Consider the following 27,559-nt stretch of genomic DNA (forward strand, 5'->3'; position numbering starts at 1 on the left):
GACAAGACAGACTGACCTAACATAAATTACAACATAAATTAACAAAAAACTAACTATCTAACTATCTACGGAAGACTAGGAAGTAAAGAAGTTAGTGCAAAAATCCAGTAATAATATTGTGCAAAAGAGCATTTACAGGTTGGTGTATACGATAGTTTGGTGGTGTAGGTCGGTGTGGGTCGGTGTGTTTGCGCTTGTGTTGATTAGTCAGTCTAGACTCAATGCTTGAGGTAGTTAAGTTAAGGTGAGTGATAATGTTGTGTGTGTGTGTGTGTGTGTGTGTGTGTGTATGTTTCTATATGTGTGTGTGCGCGTTTGTGTTTATCAGTCCAGTCCCTTTTTGTTGAGGAGACGGATGGCTTGTGGAAAAAAGCTGTTGCACAGTCTGGATGTGTGTGCCCGAATGCTTCGGTACGTTTTTCCAGATGTTAGGAGTGTGAAGAGTGTGTGAGAGGGGTGTGTCCGATCAGCCACAATGCTGGTGGCTTTGCGAATACAGCGTGTAGTTGGGAGAGAGACCCCGATGATCTTCTCTGCTGTTCCCACTATCCGTCATGCTCTGTACTGACAGAATATGGTGATACATGTGTTTTTATAACTTTAAGCAGTTATTTCTTAAATCCACCTTCACAGTCAGAGTTACATCTGTGTCAGTTTTTGAGAGCTGGGCTCCATGATGTAAATTAACCTTTATACATGTAGTGTTTCATGTCCCCTCTAATGCTGAACACCTTATATGACATTTTCACACAACAATACTTCTGCTCAGTATTGATTTTTCTTTTGCATGTTTGCCATCCTCCATCTTCCACTTTTACTGATTTGGTTCATGTAACATTTCTGATGGTTTCATGTTCATCAAAATATTCTAATCTGCAGTTTCAAGTCTTAGAGATTACACTCACTTTACATTCACAGACTTGAAGTTGAAGTTGTTGCTGTTCTTGGGAGACATTTCTCTTTTGTTCTGGTATCAAACTGCCTCGTGTTTGCTGAGTTTCAAGCTCTTTCTGTTCACCTGTCAAACTATTGCTCATGTTTCCAGAGCAGCTTTTCTTCTGGGTGGTTCACCTGGTGTTTTCAGTTCATGTTCAGTTTATGTTCCACATTCATGTTTCCCGCTTCACCGTGCCAGCCCTCTGTCTCAGTGTCATTAGCTCTACTTCCTGTTTCATTATGTTCAGCTGTGTTCTCACCGGTCCCTAATCATCATCATTAGCCAGTGTACTTAAGTCCTCAGTTTCATCCTGGTCTTTGTCGTGTCATTGATGTTAATGTTGTCTACTCTGCACGTGTGTTCAGTTAAGACAGTCATTTCAGTTCAGCCAGTCATCTTATGTTCAGCTCATCTGCTCATCATAATAAACACCAGCCTTCACCTACCTGTGAGTCCAGCGTTTGGGTCCTCCTTTCCTCGCATCCACACTCGACACCCCTGACAGAATGACATGACCCTGCGTTGTGGACTCAGCGGACTCTGACCTCTTCGAGCGGCAGCAGGCAGCGCTCTTTCACTGGACGGAGGTGCTTTTCTACTCACCTGGAGCACTCAAAGCACTAATGGGCTTCATGTGCACATTAGTGCTCAATAAATTGTTTAAAATCCAAAGAGGAGAAAGTAGAAAGAACATGTGACAAAATGAACACGGCTACTTACAAACACAGTGACTGTCCTCAGACAGCGCACACAACTGTCAAGTAATTCAGTTCAATTCAGTTTAACTGTCTGTTGCTGTAATTTGGTGCTATATAAATGAAAGTTGACAATTTTTATTATAAGGTGCAAAATCATAACCACAGTCGCCTCCAGGGGCTTTATACTGTAAGGGCTCTACAACAATACAGAGAAACACTCCAAATCAGACGACTATGAGTGAGCAGTTGGTGACAGTGAGAATGAAAAACTCCTTTTTAACAGGAAGAAACTTTTGACAGAACCAGGCTCAGAGAGGGGCGGTCATCTACCACCTGCTGGGGTAACACTGTGGAAAAGAGCCAGAAATGAATAATAACTGAGCAGCTTGACCTCACAGATCATTCGGTTGCTTTTGAAGACGATGACTTACTGTAAGTGTGATTCTGGGTCAGGAGTCTGCTGTGGCACAGAGACCCTCTGAAGCAGGGTGGGCAATTCATTTTCCTGAGGGGCCACATGAGAAATTGGGCCTGTTGTGGAGGGCCGCATCAATAAACTGAACTCAATCCTGCTCAGTACTAATTTGATCTCTGTATAAACTGGTACTGGTAAGAGTGGACGTTACAATTAGGCAACGAAAATGTGAAACAGACAGAGTTAGAAAAAAAGCCCCTCACAGCTTTTTGTTATTACGCTGATTGTTTATCTTGTTTTGTCTCTGCAATAATTCAGTTTAATAAAGTGTTTTGAAACGAACTGAGTCACTGAGTCACTGGTGAATTTTGAAGAGCTTTTTCTGTGTCTGTGACTCTTTTACTGCTTTTTTACTTGGCAGCACTTTTGTATGCGGCTCTGCCATCATGTGTCAGAATACAGAGAGAACAGTCAAAGTCAACAACTTAAACACTTTTAGAGCTGCTGAGCACCAAAGCTTGTTTTTGACCTGTTTACGCTCTGAAGCTGTCTCACTGAAGACTTTGCAAAAGGAAAATATTGTTTATGTTTTGATAAATTAAAACTTTTTAAACCCTAAAAAATTGTTTTTACTATATTCAACTATACACAAATGTACAGTGATATTTTTATTCAACAAGTAATGCAGTAATAATATGAGATCAAACTACAAACATGGCATTACAGAATATCATCTTTGTTCCTCTAAGCAGCCACGTTGCCTACATGTGTGTCAAAGGCTGTTGTTGGTATATAAATATAGTCATGATCCTGGGTTTGCACCCAGCGTTTTGGGTTTGGACTTTATGGTTTTGGGTTATTTAATATTCAGAGGTCATGATTCTGCCCTGTAGAGTTGTTATCCCTCTGTTTATGTTCTTAGGCCAGCCACCCTTCAGTTATCCCATTTCTTCTAGCCTGCATGGGGGTGACTTTCCCCTGCAGGCCCATCTTCTCCAGAATTGTCCTGATCACACACAAAAAATAAGAGAAGAGAGAAAAACCATGGCAAGTATGTTAATGCCTAAAGTTTTCACAGCAGAACACAAGAGGAATACTGTCTGGACATCACCGGTTCTGTACAGTATGAGGGTTAATAAAACCGTACTCATATGAATATGATGTGCAAATTGATTTATTCTTAAAATTTATTATTAAAACATATCAAACTGAAATCCTGAAATCCAAAATGAATCCTGGGATATGTTGGGCCACGAACGATACAGCCAACACATCCTTCAAATCTGGGGAAATGAAGGACACATTTGCCGCCGCATTTGGAGGACTCTTCAAATTTGGACAGCCTTCGTCGCGTCTTTGTGACGTAATTGCCTACAAATGCAGCCATCGACGAATGCTACCCCTGAATTTGGACACAGCCTGTGTCTCTATGTGCGTTTTGCACACTTCCTGTTTTACTTTGATAGTCACTTGTGCTTTGTGCATCATGTTCAGTTTAAATTGTGTCCAGCTGTGCTTCCAAGTGTCTCCTCTTAGCTACGATTCCCTCCTGTGGTTTGTTCCCTTGTTTGTTCTTGTGTGTATTTATGCCTGCATCTCTCTCTGTCCTGCATCGCGGTCTCCCTCATCGTACAGCTGTGTGTTCTGCCTGCCGTTTAGTTTCAAATAATTTTTTTTGTAGTTTTGCATTTTTTTGTATTCCAGCAATACAGCTGGGTTTAAGTTAACCTTTTCTAAGAGTCTGCATTTTGGGTCAAATCCTCATTCCTTCCCTCTTCACACCGCCAATAGAATAGCCCTTTATTCTCATTGTACATGTACAATGAAATTAAGGATATTTAGATCAGACCATGGACCTTTAGATCAGACCATGACAGGAAGGATCACTTTTTAAAGAGACGTGGCTGATGGAAAATATTGTGTTAACATTTTTGAAACCGCAAGTTCGCAAATAGCTGCAAGTCTATCTGCACCATCTCTGCACTTAAACAAACATCAATGACCTCATGTATATGTGTGTGTGTGTGAGATAAAACATACGTGATCATGAGGGTGCAAAACCACAACAGAGAGTCAAATGGTGGGACTCCCCACCATTTGACCTTAGAACTGAAGAAGCTTCTCGGATGAGAGGTGAAACGTCTTCAAGCAACTTAAACAAGTCCAAACACTTTTCTTTGCAAGCTCCTTTGACTATGATGACCTGGATGACTGAGAACCTTCACAGACACACAACAGAGAAAACAGAGGAAGATCCAGAAGACCCAAAAACAAACACGTGTCCACACCAGCAGAAGCAACAAGGAGCCAAAAAGAAAGATCACCTAAAAACCAACCGGAAGCCGATCCTGTCAGAGGTTGGCCATCCCAGTACGAGCTGAGGACAGAGCCCCAGGGCTCTGGGCACATGCACATAAATGCACAAAGACACACACCTGCATCAACCCACCGTTCTAAAACCCTTCACCCTGTGTCAGTATTTCTGTGAAGTATGAATGAAAGTTTGCACGCAGCTGCAGGCTTATCTGCACTTAAAAACCCTCAGTGATCTCATGTTTTTCTCCATCAGCCCACAGAATGAATCTCAATGTCTCCTGAAAACACTTTGGCTCTGTGCTGTGATAATGTCTTATTCTTGCTATCAAACCTCAGGATGTGTAAAGAGGAACTGGAAGTTTGGTCATGACCAAATTGAAATATTTAACACAATGAAGCAACACGGGGTTTGTTTCAGTGCTTTGTGTATTTACTCAATATGCATTCAAGTTTAGAGTTACTATGGCAACATGAGTAAAAATATAAAAATAAATGATTTAAGGAATAATTACTAAAATGCCTTTAGATACACAACAAAAACCTCCTGACATCTCTCCTCTGTTTTTGACCTTCTGCAAATGATTTTTAGTTTTTAATAAATAATTACAATCCACAGTAAAACTGAAAATAATGAATAAGTGTTGATAATGTTTAAGAGTTTAATCACTCATATTGTAGGTACACCATAATATCATCTGACATATCAGTCTACACATAGCTAAACAGACTGAACTTCTGTCGAATCATACAGGATGTTATTCTCATTTATGTTGTAAGTTGAAACTTTTGTGACCTTGATAGAGACCATATGGAAGATTTTGTGATGACCCAGAGTCTCTGGTTCCAGTGATCAGTTATCTGTAACTCAGTTTTCTTCATTTGTTACTATTGAGGCCTGAAATGATCACATAAATCTCTTCACCTGTTCCTGTTCTTGTGTCTCTGCTATTGCCTCCCTGTTTGTTTATCACTGTTGTTGTCGAGTCCGTGTGTCTCAGGTGTAGGTCTCAGTGTTTCCTGTTTTACTTTGACAGTGTCCCATCCTGTGTTCAGTTTTGCTTCCTGTATTGTGTCATTATGTTTATTCCCCCCAGCTGTGTTCTCCGTGTGTTTCCTCATCACCATCTTGTATATTTATGGAGTCAGTCGTCAGTCGTTTTTATATGGCGTTATTTTTGTGCCACTATTCTGACCGCACGTAAAAAAAAAATTGCAGGTGCAATTGTTGCATTTTTGAGGAGAAATTTATTTTGAGTGAAGAAAATTCATTGCTGCTTTGCAAAAAATGTATCTGTGTTTGCTATTATCCACACACACACACAACAGCAGCCCCTCTCGCTCAGTTTTTGCACTTGCGCTCGCTCACAATGTGTTGCTCGCGTTCTCAACATTTCTGCCCGTGCGCGCTCAACTCTTTCTGTACACCGTTATATTTGTGCCACAAAACCAGCCAATCACAGACTTGGATGCAAAAAAAATCTGATTGGCTGTTCTGGTCTCCAATCAGCTCGAAATGATGAAATGTAATATCCCAGAATCCATTTCGTCCAAAACTTAAACGAGGCAGTGTCGGAGGAACACAGAGTGTTTAAAATGATCATATTAAGAGTGTGCTGCCTTCATACAGACTAATTCTCTTTTCATGGATGTTTATCTGAACAGTTTACAGTACAGATTTACAAGAAGATGATGATTTGTGTGAGTAGTGCAGTGTATCTCACTGATATTGGCATGTGTGCTGCTTACCTCAGTGTACGCTTTTGTATTAACTCTTGGAGTTCTCAAAATCCTTGTACAAAGCTACATGGATAAAAATGAAAGGCAATACCAGATACTCCGGCTTCCTCCCACAGTCTAAAGACATGCACTTAGTGGGGTTAAGTGAATTGATTATTTTAAATATGTGGGAGTGTGAATGTTAGTCTCTGTCTCTGTCTTAGCCCTGCAACAGACTGGCGACCTGTCCAGGGTGTACCCTGCCTCTCGCTCTATGATAGCTGGGATAGTCTATAGCCTCCTGCGACCCTGATAAGGATAAGCGGAAGAGAATGGACAAGAGTTTAAAGTGGGATTCAGCAGGTGGAAAACCCTAAAATCCGTTTTTAATGGCTCAGGCTATTTTCTATTGAGAGCTCCAGTAGATTTTCTTAATCTATGAGCTGTGATCAGCTGACTTGCTGCTCTTTACAGATTTATCCACCTGAATTCAGTCTGATGTAAGCAGACGTTTCATGAGTTGTCCTCGTCTCTACACTCACAGTACACTGTTTATACTGACTTTATATTGGACTGTCACTGTGCACCAGTCACACACTGGTCTTTCCTTTAAATCCATCACAGTACAGCAAACTAACCTGTTTATCCTGCACTAATCTGTAAAGGATTTTCATGCAGCCTTAAATAACACAGTGATTCTACCTCAGTTTGTTTTGCAGCATGCTTCACACTATGAAAAACACAATGTCAACATAAATACTCAAGTAAAGTACAGATAGCTTACGTACAGTAACAAAGTATTTGTACTTCGTTACTTCCCACCTCTGGAAATAAGTAAATTGTGTGATATTTGACTATAAAATTGAGGTTGTTTATATGATATTGTGTGTTTATGCGTTGATGTTCAGTGTCACAGTTTAGATTTGTGCACACCTGGTTGTGTTCAGTCACTCTGCTGGTAGAGTCTAAATATCATTTAATCTGTTTGGTACAAACTAAACTTTTTATTGTTTATTTTTTAAGTCAAATTATCAGTCTACTAATGCTATGTTTTATTTGATCAGCTCCTCCTAAGCCCACTGTGACCCTGCAGCCACCCTGGACTCAGATATACAGCGGTGAGACAGTCACTGTCAGATGTGAGATTCAGGGAGGTGAAGGAGCTCAGTGGACGTATGAATGGAGACGAGGCCAGTCAAACATACCTGAAACATCCAATGAATACAGAATCAGCAGCGCTGCTGAGTCTGACAGTGGAGAATACAGCTGCCGGGGCACAAGGACAGAGTGGAGTGATATCATCACACTGACTGTATCATGTAAGTTGGAGATCTGTTTTATCAACATTAGTAAGAATCTGATGTTCTTGCAGCTTTGTAGCTGTTTCATTTGTGCTGCTCTGTAACATATTTTGAAAAGCAGCTTTTTATTCACAGTGAAGAGAACAAAACATATCAGAGTAACGTCTCTGCTGTGCAGCTCTAATACATGAAGTGCAGAACAAATGCTGAACCTGTTTCAGCTGCTCCACCACATCCACTAAGAACAACAGTTACATCCAATATTTTCACTTCTGTATTTGTGTTATTTTTATTTTTATTACTCCCTGTTGCACCAACATATGATGCAGTTACTTCAGTTGTTTTTAGCATGTTGTCTATTGTTGAAATGATCTTAGAGGTTTCAGGTTTTAGTTAAAGAGTCTGGTCTCATGACAAACACACACTGGATCTTTTTCACTTAGTGAACCTCGCCTCTGTCAGTGCACCCCAGGGTGGCTGTGGGTACCATGTAGCTTGCCATCACCAGTGTTTGAATGTGTGTGTGGATGGGTAAAGCACTTTGGGGTCCTTAGGGTCTAGTAAAGCGCTATACAAATACAGGCCATTTCATTTAATGAATATAGAAATAATCATCTCACAGACAAAACATTATGTGCAGCTACTTTCAGTGCCATTGATATTTATTTAGAGTTTTTTCTCTAATTGATCTTTCTGAGTTAGCTTCAGTAATTACTTCCTCCAAACCATCGATGTGTCTTTTAAAACCCATTCTGACACATCTGTGCACATCGACAGGAAATTTCAGCTTCCACAGCAAAAGAATATAAAACACACTTACTAGGTCTCATCTTAGCTATCAGAGGCTTTAACAGCAGATTTAGTAAAGAACACAAGGACATAGCATGCTAAGTACAATCAGATCATATTAACCTGGGTTACTTTCTCATTACAGATGAATTAACTAAGTCATGCTTCAAATTAATGAGAGTAAACGAACTATGCATTTATTAATTAATTTTAAATACACTGAAGTAAATTTTAAAAAAATTTGCTCTGCAGATCAAAACAGTATTTCAGAGTATTTTGTGTCACACACTTTGTTATAGCTTCACCAATAAAGTTGATCATTTACATTTTTCCATCCAGATCTTTAAATTGTTCTGATTCAGTCATTTTTACTTTTATGTTCTTGTTCTAAACTGAACTGCAGCAAAACCAAAGGCTGAACTGAGAGCTGATAGGACAGCTGTTCCAGTAGGGGGCAGTGTGACCCTGACCTGCTCTGTGAGTCCATCATCATCATCATCAGCATCATCATCATCAGCATCATCATCATCTGGATGGAAATACTACTGGTACAGAGATGGGAAATCTTCTGAACCTGTGAGAAATGAACAAATCAGTGTCTCAGAGGGAGGACTCTACTGGTGCAGAGGAGGAAGAGGAGAACCAGTTTACTACACAGAGGACAGTCAGCCAGTTTGGATTGACACAACTGGTGAGCTCAAACTTGAACTTACCACAAAACACTACATCTGATGGTAATTGTACCTTTTGTCATTCACGTGTTTTTATTGTACTTTCTTGAACATTAACAGTCTCAATCAGGCCTGTTGTGACTCTGTATCCAAACTGGTCTGAGATATACAGAGGAGAGACGATCACTGTCAGATGTGAGATCCATGGAGGAGACACTGAGTGGGATTATGAGTGGGAAACAAACAGCATCAGAAAACCTCCAAATCAAAATGAATACAGGACCATTTCTGCTTCATCATTGAACAGTGGAAACTATCGCTGTAAGGGCAGAATGAAAAGTTCACAGCATAAAACAACAGAGTGGAGTGATTCAGTCACACTGACAATTTCTGACAGTAAGTCATGTTTGCTTTAAGCTGTTTGAACACTTTGTAAAATGTGTTTCTGTTCATATAGACTGAGATTATTATTCTTTGTATAAACTGAGCTCACTGTTCAGAGACTGTACTACATGTTCACTGAGAGAAAATCTTTGTTGAACAGATGAACCCCGTCCTGTCCTCACTGTGTCTCCATCATGGCTGAGTCCTGGAGCCTCAGTAACTCTGAACTGTGAGGTTGAACATCCGTCTGCAGGATGGAGCTTCTACTGGTATAAAGCTGTTCCTGATCTATCAGAGAAATCCTCCAGTTATGAGCTGCTACCTGATGGCAGTGGGACTGCACAGGACTCCTACATCATTCATGGACAGACACACACAGCAGGATATGTGTGCAGAGCTGGAAGAGGAGACCCAGAGTATCACACTGATCACAGTCAACCAAAGTTTGTCTGGTCTGCAGGTCAGTTTGTTTCTCTCTAATAAATTATGTCATCACTTTAATTCACCATTATTTTTCTTGCAGCGGCATGCTGACATTGAAATCTGATGTCCAATTACAATTAAATTGCATTAAACGATTATACTTAAGTTTCCTCAGAAGCATTAAAGTGAATCTCATCCTTTCTCACTACATTCAAGTAAACTGAGCTTCAGTCAAACACTTCTGTTGTTATTCAAATTCCTCCTTGTTTGTTTCTCACCGAGTTAAACAAGGAGGAATTTTGTCTCCGGCTCTTTTTAATCTTCATGTTTATGATTAGAAAGTCTGTAAAGCTGGCAGCACTCCTGTGAAGCACATTATGTACACAGATGATCTCGTGGTCTTTAGTCCTCATGTTGTTGTGCTTTTGCTGTGAAAAATGATATCAGACATGATGCCTGTAAAGTGCTGTCATGATTTGTAGAAGCAAAGACAACAAACATTTAAGATCTGCTGATGTTAAACTGTCTGATAATGATCTGACTGTTTGTAGTAAGGTCACAAATGTCAGACATCTTATTACATGACTGATGGTGAAGATCTTTGCTTGTGCAACAACAAACATGCACGCTGTGGACAAGCTGTAGGAAAGCAGGTTTACAGAAACTTCTAATGTAGCTTCTAATGATGCTGTGAGATTATTACTGAGAGACCCAGATGGTTCAGTGAAATCTTTCCAGCTGCAGGAGTCACAACATTTAAATCTGTATTAACAAATTTTATTCATAGATTTATTTGCAGTTATGTTGGGTTTAGCAAGAACTATTTTTTTCACTGTGATCTTTTGAATCCTAACATCTGTGAGCTTTGTCTCTTCACTGCATGTTGTTTCCAGATGTTCATTCAGCAGCGTCTCTCACAGTGAGTCCTGACAGAGTGCAACACTTCACCTCTGACTCTGTCTCACTGACCTGTGAGGGAAACTTCACTGAGTGGAGAGTGAGGAAGTTCTCTGAGGACGGCCGACTCTCTGACTGTAGGAGAATGACTGGATCCACATGTGACATCAACACATCAAAGTCAGATACTGGAGTGTACTGGTGTGAGTCTGGATCAGGAGAGTTCAGCAGTGCAGTCAACATCACTGTACAGAGTATGTTATTATACATTTACTTCTTGGATCTGAATGATTTAGACGTCACATGAACATTTGTCTCAGCTTTGCTCTATGTGAAGTAATTCTATGTGGCAAAACAAACAAAACTGAGAATTTCAGATGATTTTAGGCTCCAAAGCTTCAAACAATATTCTTGGTTTTTGTTCTCTAATTAAATGACTATTTTATATTTTCTCCATCAGAATGAAACTCTAAAAAGCTCAACATCTCTGTCATCACATTAGATAAACTTTTATTGTCTCCATTCAGAGTAACTTAGGGAAACACATCATGCAAAAAACAAACAAAAATGCAAACACTCACCCACAATTTCACCCATAATGATTCAGCAATTGTACTGATAATAATTTGACTCCTGCAGGGAAGACTAAACACTGAAATGTTGTCACTTGTTCAAACTTCTCTCCAGTCATTGAAACCAGGCTGAGATCTCCAATAGATCTTTCATCAAAGATCGTTATAAATATGACGATTATTTTTCTTTATATTTAATGCGAAGGTGTGTTTCTTATACCACTGCACAATCCCTTCTGATTTCCACAATTTTTTTTAATATAATATGAAAAGAACAGGAGATCTCACACAGCCCTGTGAGACTCTTGTTCTTATAAATTGTATGTGTGAACGAGCAGAACTGACTTTCACTTCCTGTTGTTTTTTTAATGAAAACAGCCAAACAACCATCTGATTATATAGGGATCCACTTTCATGTTATTTAACAGTGTATAAGTGTTTGTGGTATTAAACGCTGATCTTAGATCATAAATAACAATCGTGCATAAGCTGAGGGGTTTTCTAAATGCTTTAAAATCAAGTGAGTTAAAGTAATTATATTCAAATTGTACTTCACTTCACAAGTGCTCAACCATAATGCATTCAAAGGATTTCATTACTACTGATGTTACTGCTGCAGGTCTGTGATCCTTATTTTGCTGATTGCAGCCTTTTTCTATATAGTGAGGATGAAGCTGATATCAACAGGACTCCAAGCTGGAGTCAGCTCATCAGCAAATGTAACAGCATCAGGCCCACAGGCCTTCTTGGTATTTAAGTTTTTAAATGCAGTTATTTTTATTTCATTCTATTCACAACCCTTAGATCAGTTACTAAGTGAGTCTCTGTTAGATCACATTATGAGCTTGCAAAATAAAAGGATCAGCCGTTCAACTTCATTTACTACATGCATTTCTTTCTTACCTGGATTCAAGTCGATAATCTGTTTCACAGAGTCGCTTCTGTGAAAATCTCCCTGAAGCTTACATGTCCGTTTTTTTCTAAAAGTGTGCATCAGCTGATGTGACTGAAACAATTGTGTGTGATTGTTTCACAGATGATGGTAATGGTCCTATCCTGGTGAGTCCTGTTCATCCTGTGACTGAGGGAGCTTCTGTTAGTCTGAGCTGCAGTTTGAGAACACAAAAAATACTTTCCAATGTGTTTTTCTATCACAATGACAAACTTATTCAAAATGATCCCCGAGGGGAGCTGAAGATCTCTGCAGTGTCAAAGTCTGATGAAGGTTTCTACAAGTGTCAGTACTCAGGAAGAGAGTCAGCACAGAGCTGGATGTCAGTTAAAGGTGAGCAGGATCAAAACATTTGATGGATTTTAATGATTTTCATGCTTGAGAAGAAACATTAGATTGTCTGTTTAATGCTTGAAGTCACCTGGATCTATTTTGTCAGAACTGAAATATGCAGTATAATAATAAGTATTATACTTTATTATTACTTAATTATTATTAGTCATTTCAGCAGCTGTGTCAGGAACTGACAGCTCTTCATCTCCTGTGTGGTTGATGGTTGGACTGGTTTGTGGAGTCTCTCTCATTATTATTCTCCTGCTCTTGTTGTATCGCTGCAGACAGTCCAAGTGTAAGAGCCTCTTCTTTTCATGCTGCATTAGAGAGTTTATTTACTACATACACTTTAATTATTCACACATATACATGTATTCTGATCTCATGACACAAAATATCAGTGGAACAATTTATACATGACAAACATGTGTAATAACATTTGTCTCTTTCACAGATTCCTGCTTCACCAGGTTGGTAAAATACTTTTTATTATTATTTTAAACAAACATCAGTTACTTTTGAGTTTATTGTGTTTATTTCCTGTTTCAGGTCGATCCAGTCTGAGAGTCACAGTCCGGGCTCCTCCACAAATCATGGAGTCAACCAGAATGAAACTCATGTGTACGGCTCTCTTCAACATGGTCAGCATTGAAAAACAGTCTTTATTATCATTATTAATATTGACTTTTATTAAGCCTCCATTAACACAAACATTTGTCAGGTTCAGTTTGTGTTCAGCAGTTTTTCAAAGAACATTTAAAGATCTTACAGTCCTGGTTTTGACTCACACAGTGTTTCTGTTTCTGCTCTGATCTTTAGTGTAACTAATAAAATGATTAATGTGAGCCTGGCTTGTTTTTTTCTTTAGGTACTGCTGACGTCTATGAGTCAGTCACACAAGTGACAAACAGAAATGGTACAGTATATGTGCTGGAAAGCACAGAGCAGTTAGAGATGAATCTTGTTTTTGATTTAATGAAACTAATTCAATGTTTTTACAATCCTGTAAATAAAATTATGAACATTTCAGGAGCAGATGAATATGAAAACGTCGCCTCCTCTCTTATTGAGTTTAAAGATCTTAGAAGAAAGAGTGAGTACATAAAACGCGTGCAGTTTAAAAATAAAACAAACATCCTTTAAAAACGTATTTGTTTTCATTTGTGGATGAATTTGATCACCTCACAGGGCAACACGACACACCAGAGGAGAGTGCTGTTTACTACAATGAAGATGGGATGCAGGTACAGTCACAACAGTCCCATGCAGTGTTTGTTTTGTTAGATCTCCACCTCACAGAAACATATAATGTACAGAGACACTGGATACAAAGTCTGAGCTTCCTGGATGCTTTTATCACCTGCTGGCTGACTAACAGCTACTTTGTAACCAGTTTTACACATAAAGCTTTTTCTCCAGCTCCACACTCAGCTCTGTATCACCTGCTCTGAAAAGAAGAAAACACATTTCATTTCATTTTCACATTTTTGCACAAAAAGAAATCTTTACAATACAGAACACACAACAAATGATACCATGTGTATATCAGAGACCACATGTTTAATTCAATGAAAGTAAATCAGGATGATTTCCTCCTCCACACAGGTACAGAGGTGTGTCTGAGGGTCGCACCTCCTAAACAGTCAATAAGGTACAGTTAACGTCACACTCTTTGTAAAGACTCAAACACACAGAACAGAACTTCACTTTACATCGAGGGCAGGCAATGTTTTTATAATAAACTTTATTGTTCTCCAACAGGAAGCCACAGATGGGACAGGCACGAGGTGCAGCCAGTGACCCCATTAAACTGATGTTTTACTGTCCTTATTTTCCTCGAGTTATTGGTTCTGTTATTAGTTACCTAACACAACCTAATGTGAGTCTTTTGACTGAAACTAACCAAGTGGCCTGGTGGAGTCTTGTCTTGTTGCCTTTATTGTCACTTCAACCATATACATTTAGTTCACAGTGAAACGAAACAACGTTCCTCCAGGACCAAGGTGCTACATGCAACATAAATTTACAACATAAGGTAACACTAAACTAGCTAACTAAGAGGCCTAGTTAGCTGGCTAGCAGAGACAAGACAGACTGACCTAACATAAATTACAACATAAATTAACAAAAAACTAACTATCTAACTATCTACGGAAGACTAGGAAGTAAAGAAGTTAGTGCAAAAATCCAGTAATAATATTGTGCAAAAGAGCATTTACAGGTTGGTGTATACGATAGTTTGGTGGTGTAGGTCGGTGTGGGTCGGTGTGTTTGCGCTTGTGTTGATTAGTCAGTCTAGACTCAATGCTTGAGGTAGTTAAGTTAAGGTGAGTGATAATGTTGTGTGTGTGTGTGTGTGTGTGTGTGTGTGTATGTTTCTATATGTGTGTGTGCGCGTTTGTGTTTATCAGTCCAGTCCCTTTTTGTTGAGGAGACGGATGGCTTGTGGAAAAAAGCTGTTGCACAGTCTGGATGTGTGTGCCCGAATGCTTCGGTACGTTTTTCCAGATGTTAGGAGTGTGAAGAGTGTGTGAGAGGGGTGTGTCCGATCAGCCACAATGCTGGTGGCTTTGCGAATACAGCGTGTAGTTGGGAGAGAGACCCCGATGATCTTCTCTGCTGTTCCCACTATCCGTCATGCTCTGTACTGACAGAATATGGTGATACATGTGTTTTTATAACTTTAAGCAGTTATTTCTTAAATCCACCTTCACAGTCAGAGTTACATCTGTGTCAGTTTTTGAGAGCTGGGCTCCATGATGTAAATTAACCTTTATACATGTAGTGTTTCATGTCCCCTCTAATGCTGAACACCTTATATGACATTTTCACACAACAATACTTCTGCTCAGTATTGATTTTTCTTTTGCATGTTTGCCATCCTCCATCTTCCACTTTTACTGATTTGGTTCATGTAACATTTCTGATGGTTTCATGTTCATCAAAATATTCTAATCTGCAGTTTCAAGTCTTAGAGATTACACTCACTTTACATTCACAGACTTGAAGTTGAAGTTGTTGCTGTTCTTGGGAGACATTTCTCTTTTGTTCTGGTATCAAACTGCCTCGTGTTTGCTGAGTTTCAAGCTCTTTCTGTTCACCTGTCAAACTATTGCTCATGTTTCCAGAGCAGCTTTTCTTCTGGGTGGTTCACCTGGTGTTTTCAGTTCATGTTCAGTTTATGTTCCACATTCATGTTTCCCGCTTCACCGTGCCAGCCCTCTGTCTCAGTGTCATTAGCTCTACTTCCTGTTTCATTATGTTCAGCTGTGTTCTCACCGGTCCCTAATCATCATCATTAGCCAGTGTACTTAAGTCCTCAGTTTCATCCTGGTCTTTGTCGTGTCATTGATGTTAATGTTGTCTACTCTGCACGTGTGTTCAGTTAAGACAGTCATTTCAGTTCAGCCAGTCATCTTATGTTTGGCTCATCTGCTCGTCATAATAAACACCAGCCTTCACCTCCCTGTGAGTCCAGCGTTTGGGTCCTCCTTTCCTCGCATCCACACTCGACACCCCTGACAGAATGACACGACCCTGCGTTGTGGACCCAGCGGACTCTGACCTCTTCGAGCGGCAGCAGGCAGCGCTCTTTCACTGGACGGAGGTGCTTTTCTACTCACCTGGAGCACTCAAAGCACTAATGGGCTTCATGTGCACATTAGTGCTCAACAAATTGTTTAAAATCCAAAGAGGAGAAAGTAGAAAGAACATGTGACAAAATGAACACGGCTACTTACAAACACAGTGACTGTCCTCAGACAGCGCACACAACTGTCAAGTAATTCAGTTCAATTCAGTTTAACTGTCTGTTGCTGTAATTTGGTGCTATATAAATGAAAGTTGACAATTTTTATTATAAGGTGCCAAATCATAACCACAGTCGCCTCCAGAGGCTTTATATTGTAAGGACTGTACAACAATACAGAGAAACACTCCAAATCAGACGACTATGAGTGAGCAGTTGGTGACAGTGAGAATGAAAAACTCCTTTTTAACAGGAAGAAACTTTTGACAGAACCAGGCTCAGAGAGGGGCGGTCATCTACCACCTGCTGGGTAACACTGTGGAAAAGAGCCAGAAATGAATAATAACTGAGCAGCTTGACCTCACAGATCATTCGGTTGCTTTTGAAGACGATGACTTACTGTAAGTGTGATTCTGGGTCAGGAGTCTGCTGTGGCACAGGGACCCTCTGAAGCAGGGTGGGCAATTCATTTTCCTGAGGGGCCACATGAGAAACTGGGCCTGTTGTGGAGGGCCGCATCAATAAACTGAACTCAATCCTGCTCAGTACTAATTTGATCTCTGTATAAACTGGTACTGGTAAGAGTGGACGTTACAATTAGGCAACGAAAATGTGAAACAGACAGAGTTAGAAAAAAAGCCCCTCACAGCTTTTTGTTATTACGCTGATTGTTTGTCTTGTTTTGTCTCTGCAATAATTCAGTTTAATAAAGTGTTTTGAAACGAACTGAGTCACTGGTGAATTTAGAAGAGCTTTTTCTGTGTCTGTGACTCTTTTACTGCTTTTTTACTTGGCAGCACTTTTTTATGCGGCTCTGCCATCATGTGTCAGAATACAGAGAGAACAGTCAAAGTCAACAACTTAAACACTTTTAGAGCTGCTGAGCACCAAAGCTTGTTTTTGACCTGTTTACGCTCTGAAGCTGTCTCACTGAAGACTTTGCAAAAGGAAAATATTGTTTATGTTTTGATAAATTAAAACTTTTTAAACCCTAAAAAATTGTTTTTACTATATTCAACTATACACAAATGTACAGTGATATTTTTATTCAACAAGTAATGCAGTAATAATATGAGATCAAACTACAAACATGGCATTACAGAATATCATCTTTGTTCCTCTAAGCAGCCACGTTGCCTACATGTGTGTCAAAGGCTGTTGTTGGTCTATAAATATAGTCATGATCCTGGGTTTGCACCCAGCGTTTTGGGTTTGGACTTTATGGTTTTGGGTTATTTAATATTCAGAGGTCATGATTCTGCCCTGTAGAGTTGTTATCCCTCTGTTTATGTTCTTAGGCCAGCCACCCTTCAGTTATCCCATTTCTTCTAGCCTGCATGGGGGTGACTTTCCCCTGCAGGCCCATCTTCTCCAGAATTGTCCTGATCACACACAAAAAATAAGAGAAGAGAGAAAACCATGGCAAGTATGTTAATGCCTAAAGTTTTCACAGCAGAACACAAGAGGAATACTGTCTGGACATCACCGGTTCTGTACAGTATGAGGGTTAATAAAACCGTACTCATATGAATATGATGTGCAAATTGATTTATTCTTAAAATTTATTATTAAAACATATCAAACTGAAATCCTGAAATCCAAAATGAATCCTGGGATATGTTGGGCCACGAACGATACAGCCAACACATCCTTCAAATCTGGGGAAATGAAGGACGCATTTGTCGCCGCATTTGGAGGACTCTTCAAATTTGGACAGCCTTCGTCGCGTCTTTGTGACGTAATTGCCTACAAATGCAGCCATCGACGAATGCTACCCCTGAATTTGGACACAGCCTGTGTCTCAATGTGCGTTGTGCACACTTCCTGTTTTACTTTCATAGTCACTTGTGCTTTGTGCATCATGTTCAGTTTAAATTGTGTCCAGCTGTGCTTCCAAGTGTCTCCTCTTAGCTACGATTCCCTCCTGTGGTTTGTTCCCTTGTTTGTTCTTGTGTGTATTTATGCCTGCATCTCTCTCTGTCCTGCATCGCGGTCTCCCTCATCGTACAGCTGTGTGTTCTGCCTGCCGTTTAGTTTCAAATAATTTTTTTTGTAGTTTTGCATTTTTTTGTATTCCAGCAATACAGCTGGGTTTAAGTTAACCTTTTCTAAGAGTCTGCATTTTGGGTCAAATCCTCATTCCTTCCCTCTTCACACCGCCAATAGAATAGCCCTTTATTCTCATTGTACATGTACAATGAAATTAAGGATATTTAGATCAGACCATGGACCTTTAGATCAGACCATGACAGGAAGGATCACTTTTTAAAGAGACGTGGCTGATGGAAAATATTGTGTTAACATTTTTGAAACCGCAAGTTCGCAAATAGCTGCAAGTCTATCTGCACCATCTCTGCACTTAAACAAACATCAATGACCTCATGTATATGTGTGTGTGTGTGAGATAAAACATACGTGATCATGAGGGTGCAAAACCACAACAGAGAGTCAAATGGTGGGACTCCCCACCATTTGACCTTAGAACTGAAGAAGCTTCTCGGATGAGAGGTGAAACGTCTTCAAGCAACTTAAACAAGTCCAGACACTTTTCTTTGCAAGCTCCTTTGACTATGATGACCTGGATGACTGAGAACCTTCACAGACACACAACAGAGAAAACAGAGGAAGATCCAGAAGACCCAAAAACAAACACGTGTCCACACCAGCAGAAGCAACAAGGAGCCAAAAAGAAAGATCACCTAAAAACCAACCGGAAGCCGATCCTGTCAGAGGTTGGCCATCCCAGTACGAGCTGAGGACAGAGCCCCAGGGCTCTGGGCACATGCACATAAATGCACAAAGACACACACCTGCATCAACCCACCGTTCTAAAACCCTTCACCCTGTGTCAGTATTTCTGTGAAGTATGAATGAAAGTTTGCACGCAGCTGCAGGCTTATCTGCACTTAAAGACCCTCAGAGATCTCATGTTTTTCTCCATCAGCCCACAGAATGAATCTCAATGTCTCCTGAAAACACTTTGGCTCTGTGCTGTGATAATGTCTTATTCTTGCTATCAAACCTCAGGATGTGTAAAGAGGAACTGGAAGTTTGGTCATGACCAAATTGAAATATTTAACACAATGAAGCAACACGGGGTTTGTTTCAGTGCTTTGTGTATTTACTCAATATGCATTCAAGTTTAGAGTTACTATGGCAACATGAGTAAAAATATAAAAATAAATGATTTAAGGAATAATTACTAAAATGCCATTAGATACACAACAAAAACCTCCTGACATCTCTCCTCTGTTTTTGACCTTCTGCAAATGATTTTTAGTTTTTAATAAATAATTACAATCCACAGTAAAACTGAAAATAATGAATAAGTGTTGATAATGTTCACTTGTATGGACACCAGACTGATGTGTCTTCTGACATATCAGTCTACACATAGCTAAACAGTTTGACTGAACTTCTGTCGAATCATACAGGATGTTATTCTCATTTATGTTGTAAGTTGAAACTTTTGTGACATTGATAGAGACCATATGGAAGATTTTGTGATGACCCAGAGTCTCTGTGTTCCAGTGATCAGTTATCTGTAACTCAGTTTTCTTCATTTGTTACTATTGAGGCCTGAAATGATCAGCTTCAGTAAGCTTTAGTAAAGGTCACCTCGTCTGCATGTGACTCTGGAGAGAATTACATAGTCTTTGTTGGTAACATGTAACATTCACTTTGATGTGCCAATAGAAGATACATTTATTTGTTGTCTTTGTTAATTTAATTTGTGAAACATACAGGTCTTTAGTTTCAGTTCAACCACACAGTGAGTCATTTACTCTGTTTGGGTGTCAGCCAATCATAGAATTTAACCACAAGGTGAAAAGATTCACAGATCTGAGGTCAAAGGAGCATTTTTATTATAGCACTGCATGATGATGTTTCAGCTAAGAGTCAGATAAAATCTCTAGATGTTTTTATGCAGCATGAAAGAAGAATTTCCACATAATTCCTCCGATAAAGAATCAAAATGTAAAAAAAAATAATTAAAAAGACTTAGATATAAAAATACAGGCTGCAAAACAGAAAAGGGGTTTTGGTACATTCACTTCCAGTGACTCCCAGTGTGCAGGAAGAGTAACATTGCAGCATGATAATGATCCAGGGGACGTTGCGAAAACATGTCAGAGTAAAAAAAAGACCTGGTAAGATATGACTTAAAGTGATGGAAAACATGTCACAAAACTGCTGCGGTCAAAGCTACAGGAGCTGTTTGATCATTGTGTCCAAAAGGGAAGGAAGCACAGAGAGACCAATCAGAAGAAGAACCTGTAGAAAAACTCTGTCACACCCAAACAAAACACAACTTCTCTTTTTTTCTGCAAAGTAAAACTGTTTGTGATTATCTGAGGATCAGAGTGCAGCAGGCTGGATGTGACGATGGGGCTCTCTTTGCTCTGCATGATGGGCTTTTTCTGTAAGTACACGTCTGACATTGTTTGAAAGGCACCAATAATTAAAATGTTTCTGATCTCTGAGAATTAGTGAGTCACTGTTTAGAGCTTGTTTAGCAAACAGGAGAAATTTGGTGATTATTGTTCATCCCTAAATTTACAATAATCAATAATCAGTATAAAGTCTTGAAAAGGTATAATATCTGATGAGTTTTTATTCATTATTTTAGTGCTCAGTACAGTCATCTGTGGAAACGCTGAAGGTAAGAAACACTGTTTTTACTCCAGTTCATATATGTAGCTGTTATCTCCTACAATGCTCGAAATCAGGGGTGTCAAACCTACGGTCCACGGGCCACATTCGGCCCTCGATACAATTATTTCCGGCCTGCGAGCCAGTTATTAATGTACCCTCGGTATGTGGGAACTGAATCTTCAGCCCTGCTAAGAATCCGTGTTTTGATGGTCGCACCATGTGACCAATCGCATGCAAAGACAGGCTGGGATCATACCATTATGTGAAAGAAAGAAGGGGGGCAGATGTTCTGAAGACAGCAAGTGTAGTGGTGCAGGCCAAACCATTTCAACAACTACCAAACAGGTAAAACAGCAAATGATTAAAGTGCAGGTAAACAGAAATGTTTCTATTTTTCAGCATCTACCATAGAAATACAGTATAGATATAATAATGATGAGCTACCAGAAGTTTCTTTCTATTTTTACACATTTGTTTCTTACAATTTAAGTCAAAGGGTGGTGCCGACAGGTTTCTCTCTTTCTCACAGCAGCTTTTTCTTCATCACGTAGAAAAACAGTTAAATACTGTAAACCATTTCTTACACTGATGGTGTCAGGGTGGTGGCTCATTGGCTCCCTTTTCTGTTCCCGTGTTTCATTCCATGTCTCCTCTCTGTGGTGAGTCTGTTTTGTCACCCATGTTTGTCTCCATGTGCCTTATTCGATGTTTGTATCTCTCTGCCCTCTCTCTCTCGCCCTCTCCCTCACCCCCTTGTGTCTTAGTCATTTTACTGTGTTTCATCTTCATCGTCATCCTGTCTTCACCTGTTCCTGTTCTTGTGTCTCTGCTATTGCCTCCCTGTTTGTTTATCACTGTTGTTGTCAAGTCCGTGTGTCTCAGGTGTAGGTCTCAGTGTTTCCTGTTTTACTTTGACAGTGTCCCATCCTGTGTTCAGTTTTGCTTCCTGTATTGTGTCATTATGTTTATTCCCCCAGCTGTCTTCTCCGTGTGTTTCCTCATCACCATCTTGTATATTTATGGAGTCAGTTGTCAGTCGTTTTTATATGGCGTTATTTTTGTGCCACTATTCTGACCGCACGTAAAAAAAAAATTTGCAGGTGCAAGTGTGGCATTTTGAGGAGAAATTTATTTTGAGTGAAGAAAATTCATTGCTGTGTGCAAAAAATGTATCTCAGTGTTTGCTATTATCCACACACACACACAATAGCAGCCCCTCTCGCTCAGTTTTTGCACTTGCACTTTGCACTTAAGAGTGTGCTGCCTTCATACAGACTAATTCTCTTTTCATGGATGTTTATCTGAACAGTTTACAGCACAGATTTACAAGAAGATGATGATTTGTGTGAGTAGTGCAGTGTATCTCACTGATATTGGCATGTGTGCTGCTTACCTCAGTGTACGCTTTTGTATTAACTCTTGGAGTTCTCAAAATCCTTGTACAAAGCTACATGGATAAAAATGAAAGGAAATACCAGATACTCCGGCTTCCTCCCACAGTCTAAAGACATGCACTTAGTGGGGTTAAGTGAATTGATTATTTTAAATATGTGTAAGTGTGAATGTTTGTCTGTGTCTCTGTCTTAGCCCTGCAACAGACTGGCGACTTGTCCAGGGTGTACCCTGCCTCTCGCTCTATGATAGCTGGGATAGTCTATAGCCTCCTGCGACCCTGATAACAATAAGCGGAAGAGAATGGACACGAGTTTAAAGTGGGATTCAGCGGGTGGAAAACCCTAAAATCAGTTTTTAATGGCTCAGGCTATTTTCTATTGAGAGCTCCAGTAGATTTTCTTAATCTATGAGCTGTGATCAGCTGACTTGCTGCTCTTTACAGATTTATCCACCTGAATTTTCATGAGTTGTCCTCGTCTCTACACTCACAGTACACTGTTTATACTGACTTTATATTGGACTGTCACTGTGCACCAGTCACACACTGGTCTTTCCTTTAAATCCATCACAGTACAGCAAACTAACCTGTTTATCCTGCACTAATCTGTAGAGGATTTTCATGCAGCCTTAAATAACACAGTGATTCTACCTCAGTTTGTTTTGCAGCATGCTTCACACTATAAAAAAAACATAATGTCAACATAAATACTCAAGTAAAGTACAGATAGCTTACGTACAGTAACAAAGTATTTGTACTTCGTTACTTCCCACCTCTGGAAATAAGTAAATTGTGTGATATTTGACTATAAAACTGAGGTTGTTTACATGATATTGTGTGTTTATGCGTTGATGTTCAGTGTCACAGTTTAGATTTGTGCACACCTGGTTGTGTTCAGTCACTCTGCTGGTAGAGTCTAAATATCATTTAATCTGTTTGGTAAAAACTAAAATTTTTATTGTTGATTTTTAGTCAAATTTTTACCAGGACACAAAAATATAATTACAATTAACAAGAGCAATAAAACCAGGATAGATTTTTAATGATAATGATATATTTTTATTTGATCAGCTCCTCCTGAGCCCACTGTGACCCTCCAACCATCCACGACTCAGATACACAGAGGTGAGAAAGTCGCTGTCAGATATAAGATTCAGGGATACAAGTTAAACGCATCTCCTCCCTTATTTTATTTGTATTGCACAATTCATCCAAAAACAGAACAAAATACTAACAAAAGTAGTGTAAAACAATAATAAATGATTGTCCTCATTTTAGGAGAGACTGGTCTGCTATGTTAGCCTTTCTCAAACTGCTCGTATGTTTACTCATAGCAGCAGTTTTTTCACTTCGTTTATCTTTAAATCTCCAGCTCTGAATCCACCACTGGAGGTTTAACAGCATTGTTAGCAAACAACAGCTAACTGACAACAAATGTATGATATGTTCATAAATGTATAAAACATTTAAAAAGTATAAAAACAACTTTTATTGTTGATTTTTTAAGTCAAATTATCAGTCTGCTAATGCTATGTTTTATTTGATCAGCTCCTCCTAAGCCCACTGTGACCCTGCAGCCACCCTGGACTCAGATATACAGCGGTGAGACAGTCACTGTCAGATGTGACATTCAGGGAGGTGAAGGAGCTCAGTGGACGTATAAATGGAGACCCGCTAAGGTAAACACACCTCCAACATCCAATGAATACAGAATCAGCAGCGCTGCTGAGTCTGACAGTGGAGGATACAGCTGTCGGGGCAAAAGAAACTCTTCCAGGACAGAGTGGAGTGACATCACCACATTGAAAGTAACAGGCAAGTTGGACATATTTCTCACATTTTAATTTATACTGCACAATGTTTCATCCAAAGACACAACAAAATACTGTCTTTCAATTATACTGTTTTTTAGATTCATATCATAAGTACTCACATTGAAACACTTGGAAGGAAAAAAGATTTCCACATGTGGATTTATTGCTGCAGTTCCATCAGTTCTTTTGTTTTTAGCATTTTTATATTAATTTCTCTTCAGGTTTGACCTAAAAATACAATATAATTGTATCAGAGACTGGTCTGCTTTGTAAGCCTTTCTCATTACAGGTTTTACTTGGATTCTTTCCACTGATTGATGTTAATGAATACATTTATAAATGAATGAAAAACTAATGGTTTATAGCACTCTGACATGTTTCCTCAGTACGACACGCCCAAACACACACACAAGGGGAGAGCTTTTAGATCCTGTGCTCACTTTTTATCTCTGTTGTTTACACACACACACACACACACACACACACACACACACACACACACACACACACACACACACACACACACACACACACACACTTCCCTCCATTCTGCTACACTCTGACTCTCAGTCTCAGTCTGACTCCCCTCCTCCAGACCCCAGCATCTACTAAAATAAGGGAAAAGGTCATTAGTGCGGCTGGGATCAGCAGTTTCTGCCACCCACTCCTGACTCTGTCCCCTGAACCTGCAGCTGAGCCCCAAACCACACCCACCACAGGTGTTCACGAGTGTCAGAATACCTCAGAAGAACCTGTAATGTAGAACAGGTCCATATGTGGATCATTTGTTTACAGTTCAGTTCATGAAAATCACTGAGAGTTACCTTGATCTGCTGCTGATGAAGTTTTTAGTAAACTTTGTTGAGCCCATGTGCTTGATGTTTTAAACTGTTTCCTGTCACATGTTTACATTCCTGCTTATTAAAAAAAGTCTAGTGCTAAATCCACTGGTTCAGAAAAGTTTGGACTTGGATTGTAAAATTACATGTGACCCTGGCATGTTGAGTTCTCTTAATGACTGTCTTTGTGAGGCTCAAACTGAATATCAGCCAATGTCCTCATATCACAAAAGAAATGCAGTCATGCATTTATGTCTGTTAGTAATAATTAATACAACAAAACTTTTTTATTGCTGATTTTCAACTCATATTGTCTACAGCATGCAAAATTATGATTACCATTAACAAGAGCAATAAAAACTGGGACAACTTTAATAATGATTTTATATTTAAGTTTGTTAATGATATTTTTTAACAGCTCCTCCTAAGCCCACTGTGACCCTGCAGCCATCCAAGACTCAGATACACAGCGGTGAGATATACAGAGGTGAGACAGTCACTGTCAGATGTGAGATTCAGGGAGGTGAAGGAGCTCAGTGGACGTATGAATGGAGACCAGCTGAGGTAAACATACCTCCAACTTCCAGTGAATACAGAATCAGCAGCGCTGCTGAGTCTGACAGTGGAGGATACAGCTGTCGGGGCAGAAGAAACTTTTCCTGGACAGAGTGGAGTGACATCACCACATTGAGAGTAACAGGTAAGTTGGACACATTTCACTCATTTTAATTCCCAAAACACAACAAAATACTTTAAACAGTACTGCAGTTTTTTTTTTTTTTTTTAGTTTAGCATCCAAAGTCATGTAAAAGAGTTTTTCCTTTATAAAAATATTCAGTCGTCATTCAGAGTTAAACATCCGGAAAAGAAAAAAAATGTGTTTGTAACATGAAAAAAATAAATGCAATTGTCATTGTCCCAGCTGCCTTGTGTCTGTGGCTGCAAACGCAGAGTTTCCATCACTGTTTCAAAACTGACTGTGAGCTAATGTCTTTCAGCTAAACTCAGGAGAAACTTTAAATGTTGCCATTGAATCTCCTCAGCTGAACACATGCTGAACACACGCTGAACACACGCTGAACACATGCTGGACACACGCTGAACACACGCTGAACACACGCTGAACACATGCTGGACACACGCTGAACACATGCTGAACACACGCTGAACACATGCTGAACACACGCTGAACACACGCTGAACACATGCTGGACACACGCTGAACACACGCTGAACACACGCTGAACACATGCTGAACACACGCTGAACACACGCTGAACACACGCTGAACACATGCTGGACACACGCTGAACACATGCTGAACACACGCTGAACACACGCTGAACACATGCTGGACACACGCTGAACACATGCTGAACACATGCTGAACACACGCTGAACACACGCTGAACACACGCTGAACACATGCTGAACACACGCTGAACACACGCTGAACACACGCTGAACACACGCTGAACACACGCTGAACACATGCTGAACACATGCTGAACACACGCTGAACACATGCTGAACACACGCTGAACACATGCTGAACACATGCTGAACACATGCTGAACACACGCTGAACACACGCTGAACACATGCTGCCATCAGCTGCTTCTCTGCTGGAAAATCTCAAGACAATAACCAAAAATATTTCTGGATTAATTGCAACATAAGTTATGAATCATTTTACAACATTTAAAGACAGGAAACCATTTTACATGCTTTGATTTTTCACACCCAAATCACTGAAACAGTCTCAGCAAACAATCAGATGAATGACTGCAGACAAACTCAAACACATCACATCACATCGAATCACATCACATGGGATTACACCTGTCCCACTGTTACACTGGCTCCCAGCATGTTTTCAAACTGATTTCAGGATTTAATTATTTGCTTTTAAGGTGCTTCATGGCCTGGAGTCTGACATGGAGTCAGTCACTTCCTTTTAATTCGTTTAAGTAATATTTTCATGAAACAAATTCTCCAGTTTTACTCGACATGTTAATGTTCTTTGAACTGTGTTGCTGTTTTTCTACATTTGTCACTTTTGTTTATTTATTCTTCTGCTCCTATAAAGAGTTGTGAAATTTTGAGTTTGAAAAGTCTTGTATAAAGTTGTCATTACTGTCACGTCCTGTCTTTGGGGACTAGTCTGTTCTTCTGTTTCTCTTTCTGACAGCAGGATTACTTGGAGAGATGGAAATAGAAAAATAGAAAAACTTCAGTTTTGTTGTGTCTACTTTAAGACTGTGAGATTAAGGATTGGCCTTGACAGAGTAACTTCTTCAAGAGCCTAACTAATCCTGGGATTTAAAAAAAGTCTCTCCTCATCCTGTTTCTAGATTTAATCTAAAGTGTTTTCTTGTTTATCCGCACTGATTTGTTTACACACCTCAAAGATCGCATCTTTGTGAAAGTAAATCAGACTTAAGACAACTCATTAAAAAAAATCAGTAACTTTTTGTAAATAATAAATTTATTTATAAAGAATATAAATAAAAGATAACTGTACAAAGTAAATACTGATACATTTTACAAAAAGTGTTGTGTTACAGTTTGAAAGCTATAAATAGTTTTATTGTGACTTTGTTTTGATGTTGAGTCTTCAAACTGTTTGTCTGTGAATCAGCTGTTTTGCAGTGACTCTACTCTTATGTTATAAACAGCAGAGTTTTTATGTTTCTCTTTTCCTA

At 39.5% G+C, this 27,559-nt stretch overlaps 2 protein-coding genes and 1 long non-coding RNA gene across 3 annotated transcripts in view; all 3 read left to right on the plus strand.

Moving 5' to 3' along the window:
- The window catches only part of LOC146580106 (uncharacterized), a 326,051-nt gene that overhangs the window by 69,297 nt on the left and 229,195 nt on the right, over nt 1-27,559 (plus strand). The window contains exons 10-11 of the mRNA XM_085268041.1: nt 9,388-9,687; nt 10,544-10,801. Of these exons, the coding sequence (XP_085124167.1) occupies nt 9,388-9,687; nt 10,544-10,801 (558 nt within the window). The remainder of the gene's footprint in view (nt 1-9,387; nt 9,688-10,543; nt 10,802-27,559) is intronic.
- LOC146580108 (uncharacterized) lies at nt 13,597-14,268 on the plus strand. The gene is made up of 3 exons (XR_014891213.1): nt 13,597-13,648; nt 14,010-14,055; nt 14,166-14,268. It is a non-coding gene; the product is annotated as an uncharacterized LOC146580108 (long non-coding RNA).
- LOC146580109 (uncharacterized) lies at nt 20,249-25,770 on the plus strand. Its single transcript, XM_085250601.1, has 4 exons — nt 20,249-20,303; nt 23,273-23,326; nt 23,750-24,016; nt 25,273-25,770. Exons 1-4 carry the CDS (start codon nt 20,249-20,251, stop codon nt 25,581-25,583), a joined length of 687 nt encoding a protein of 228 aa, XP_085106727.1. The 3' UTR covers nt 25,584-25,770.

The sequence above is a fragment of the Mchenga conophoros genome, linkage group LG3 (genome assembly GCF_057382185.1).
Source record: "Mchenga conophoros isolate Kocher_MC1m ecotype Shallow Benthic linkage group LG3, M_conophoros_male_GT1.1, whole genome shotgun sequence".
Taxonomy (NCBI): Eukaryota; Metazoa; Chordata; class Actinopteri; order Cichliformes; family Cichlidae; genus Mchenga; species Mchenga conophoros.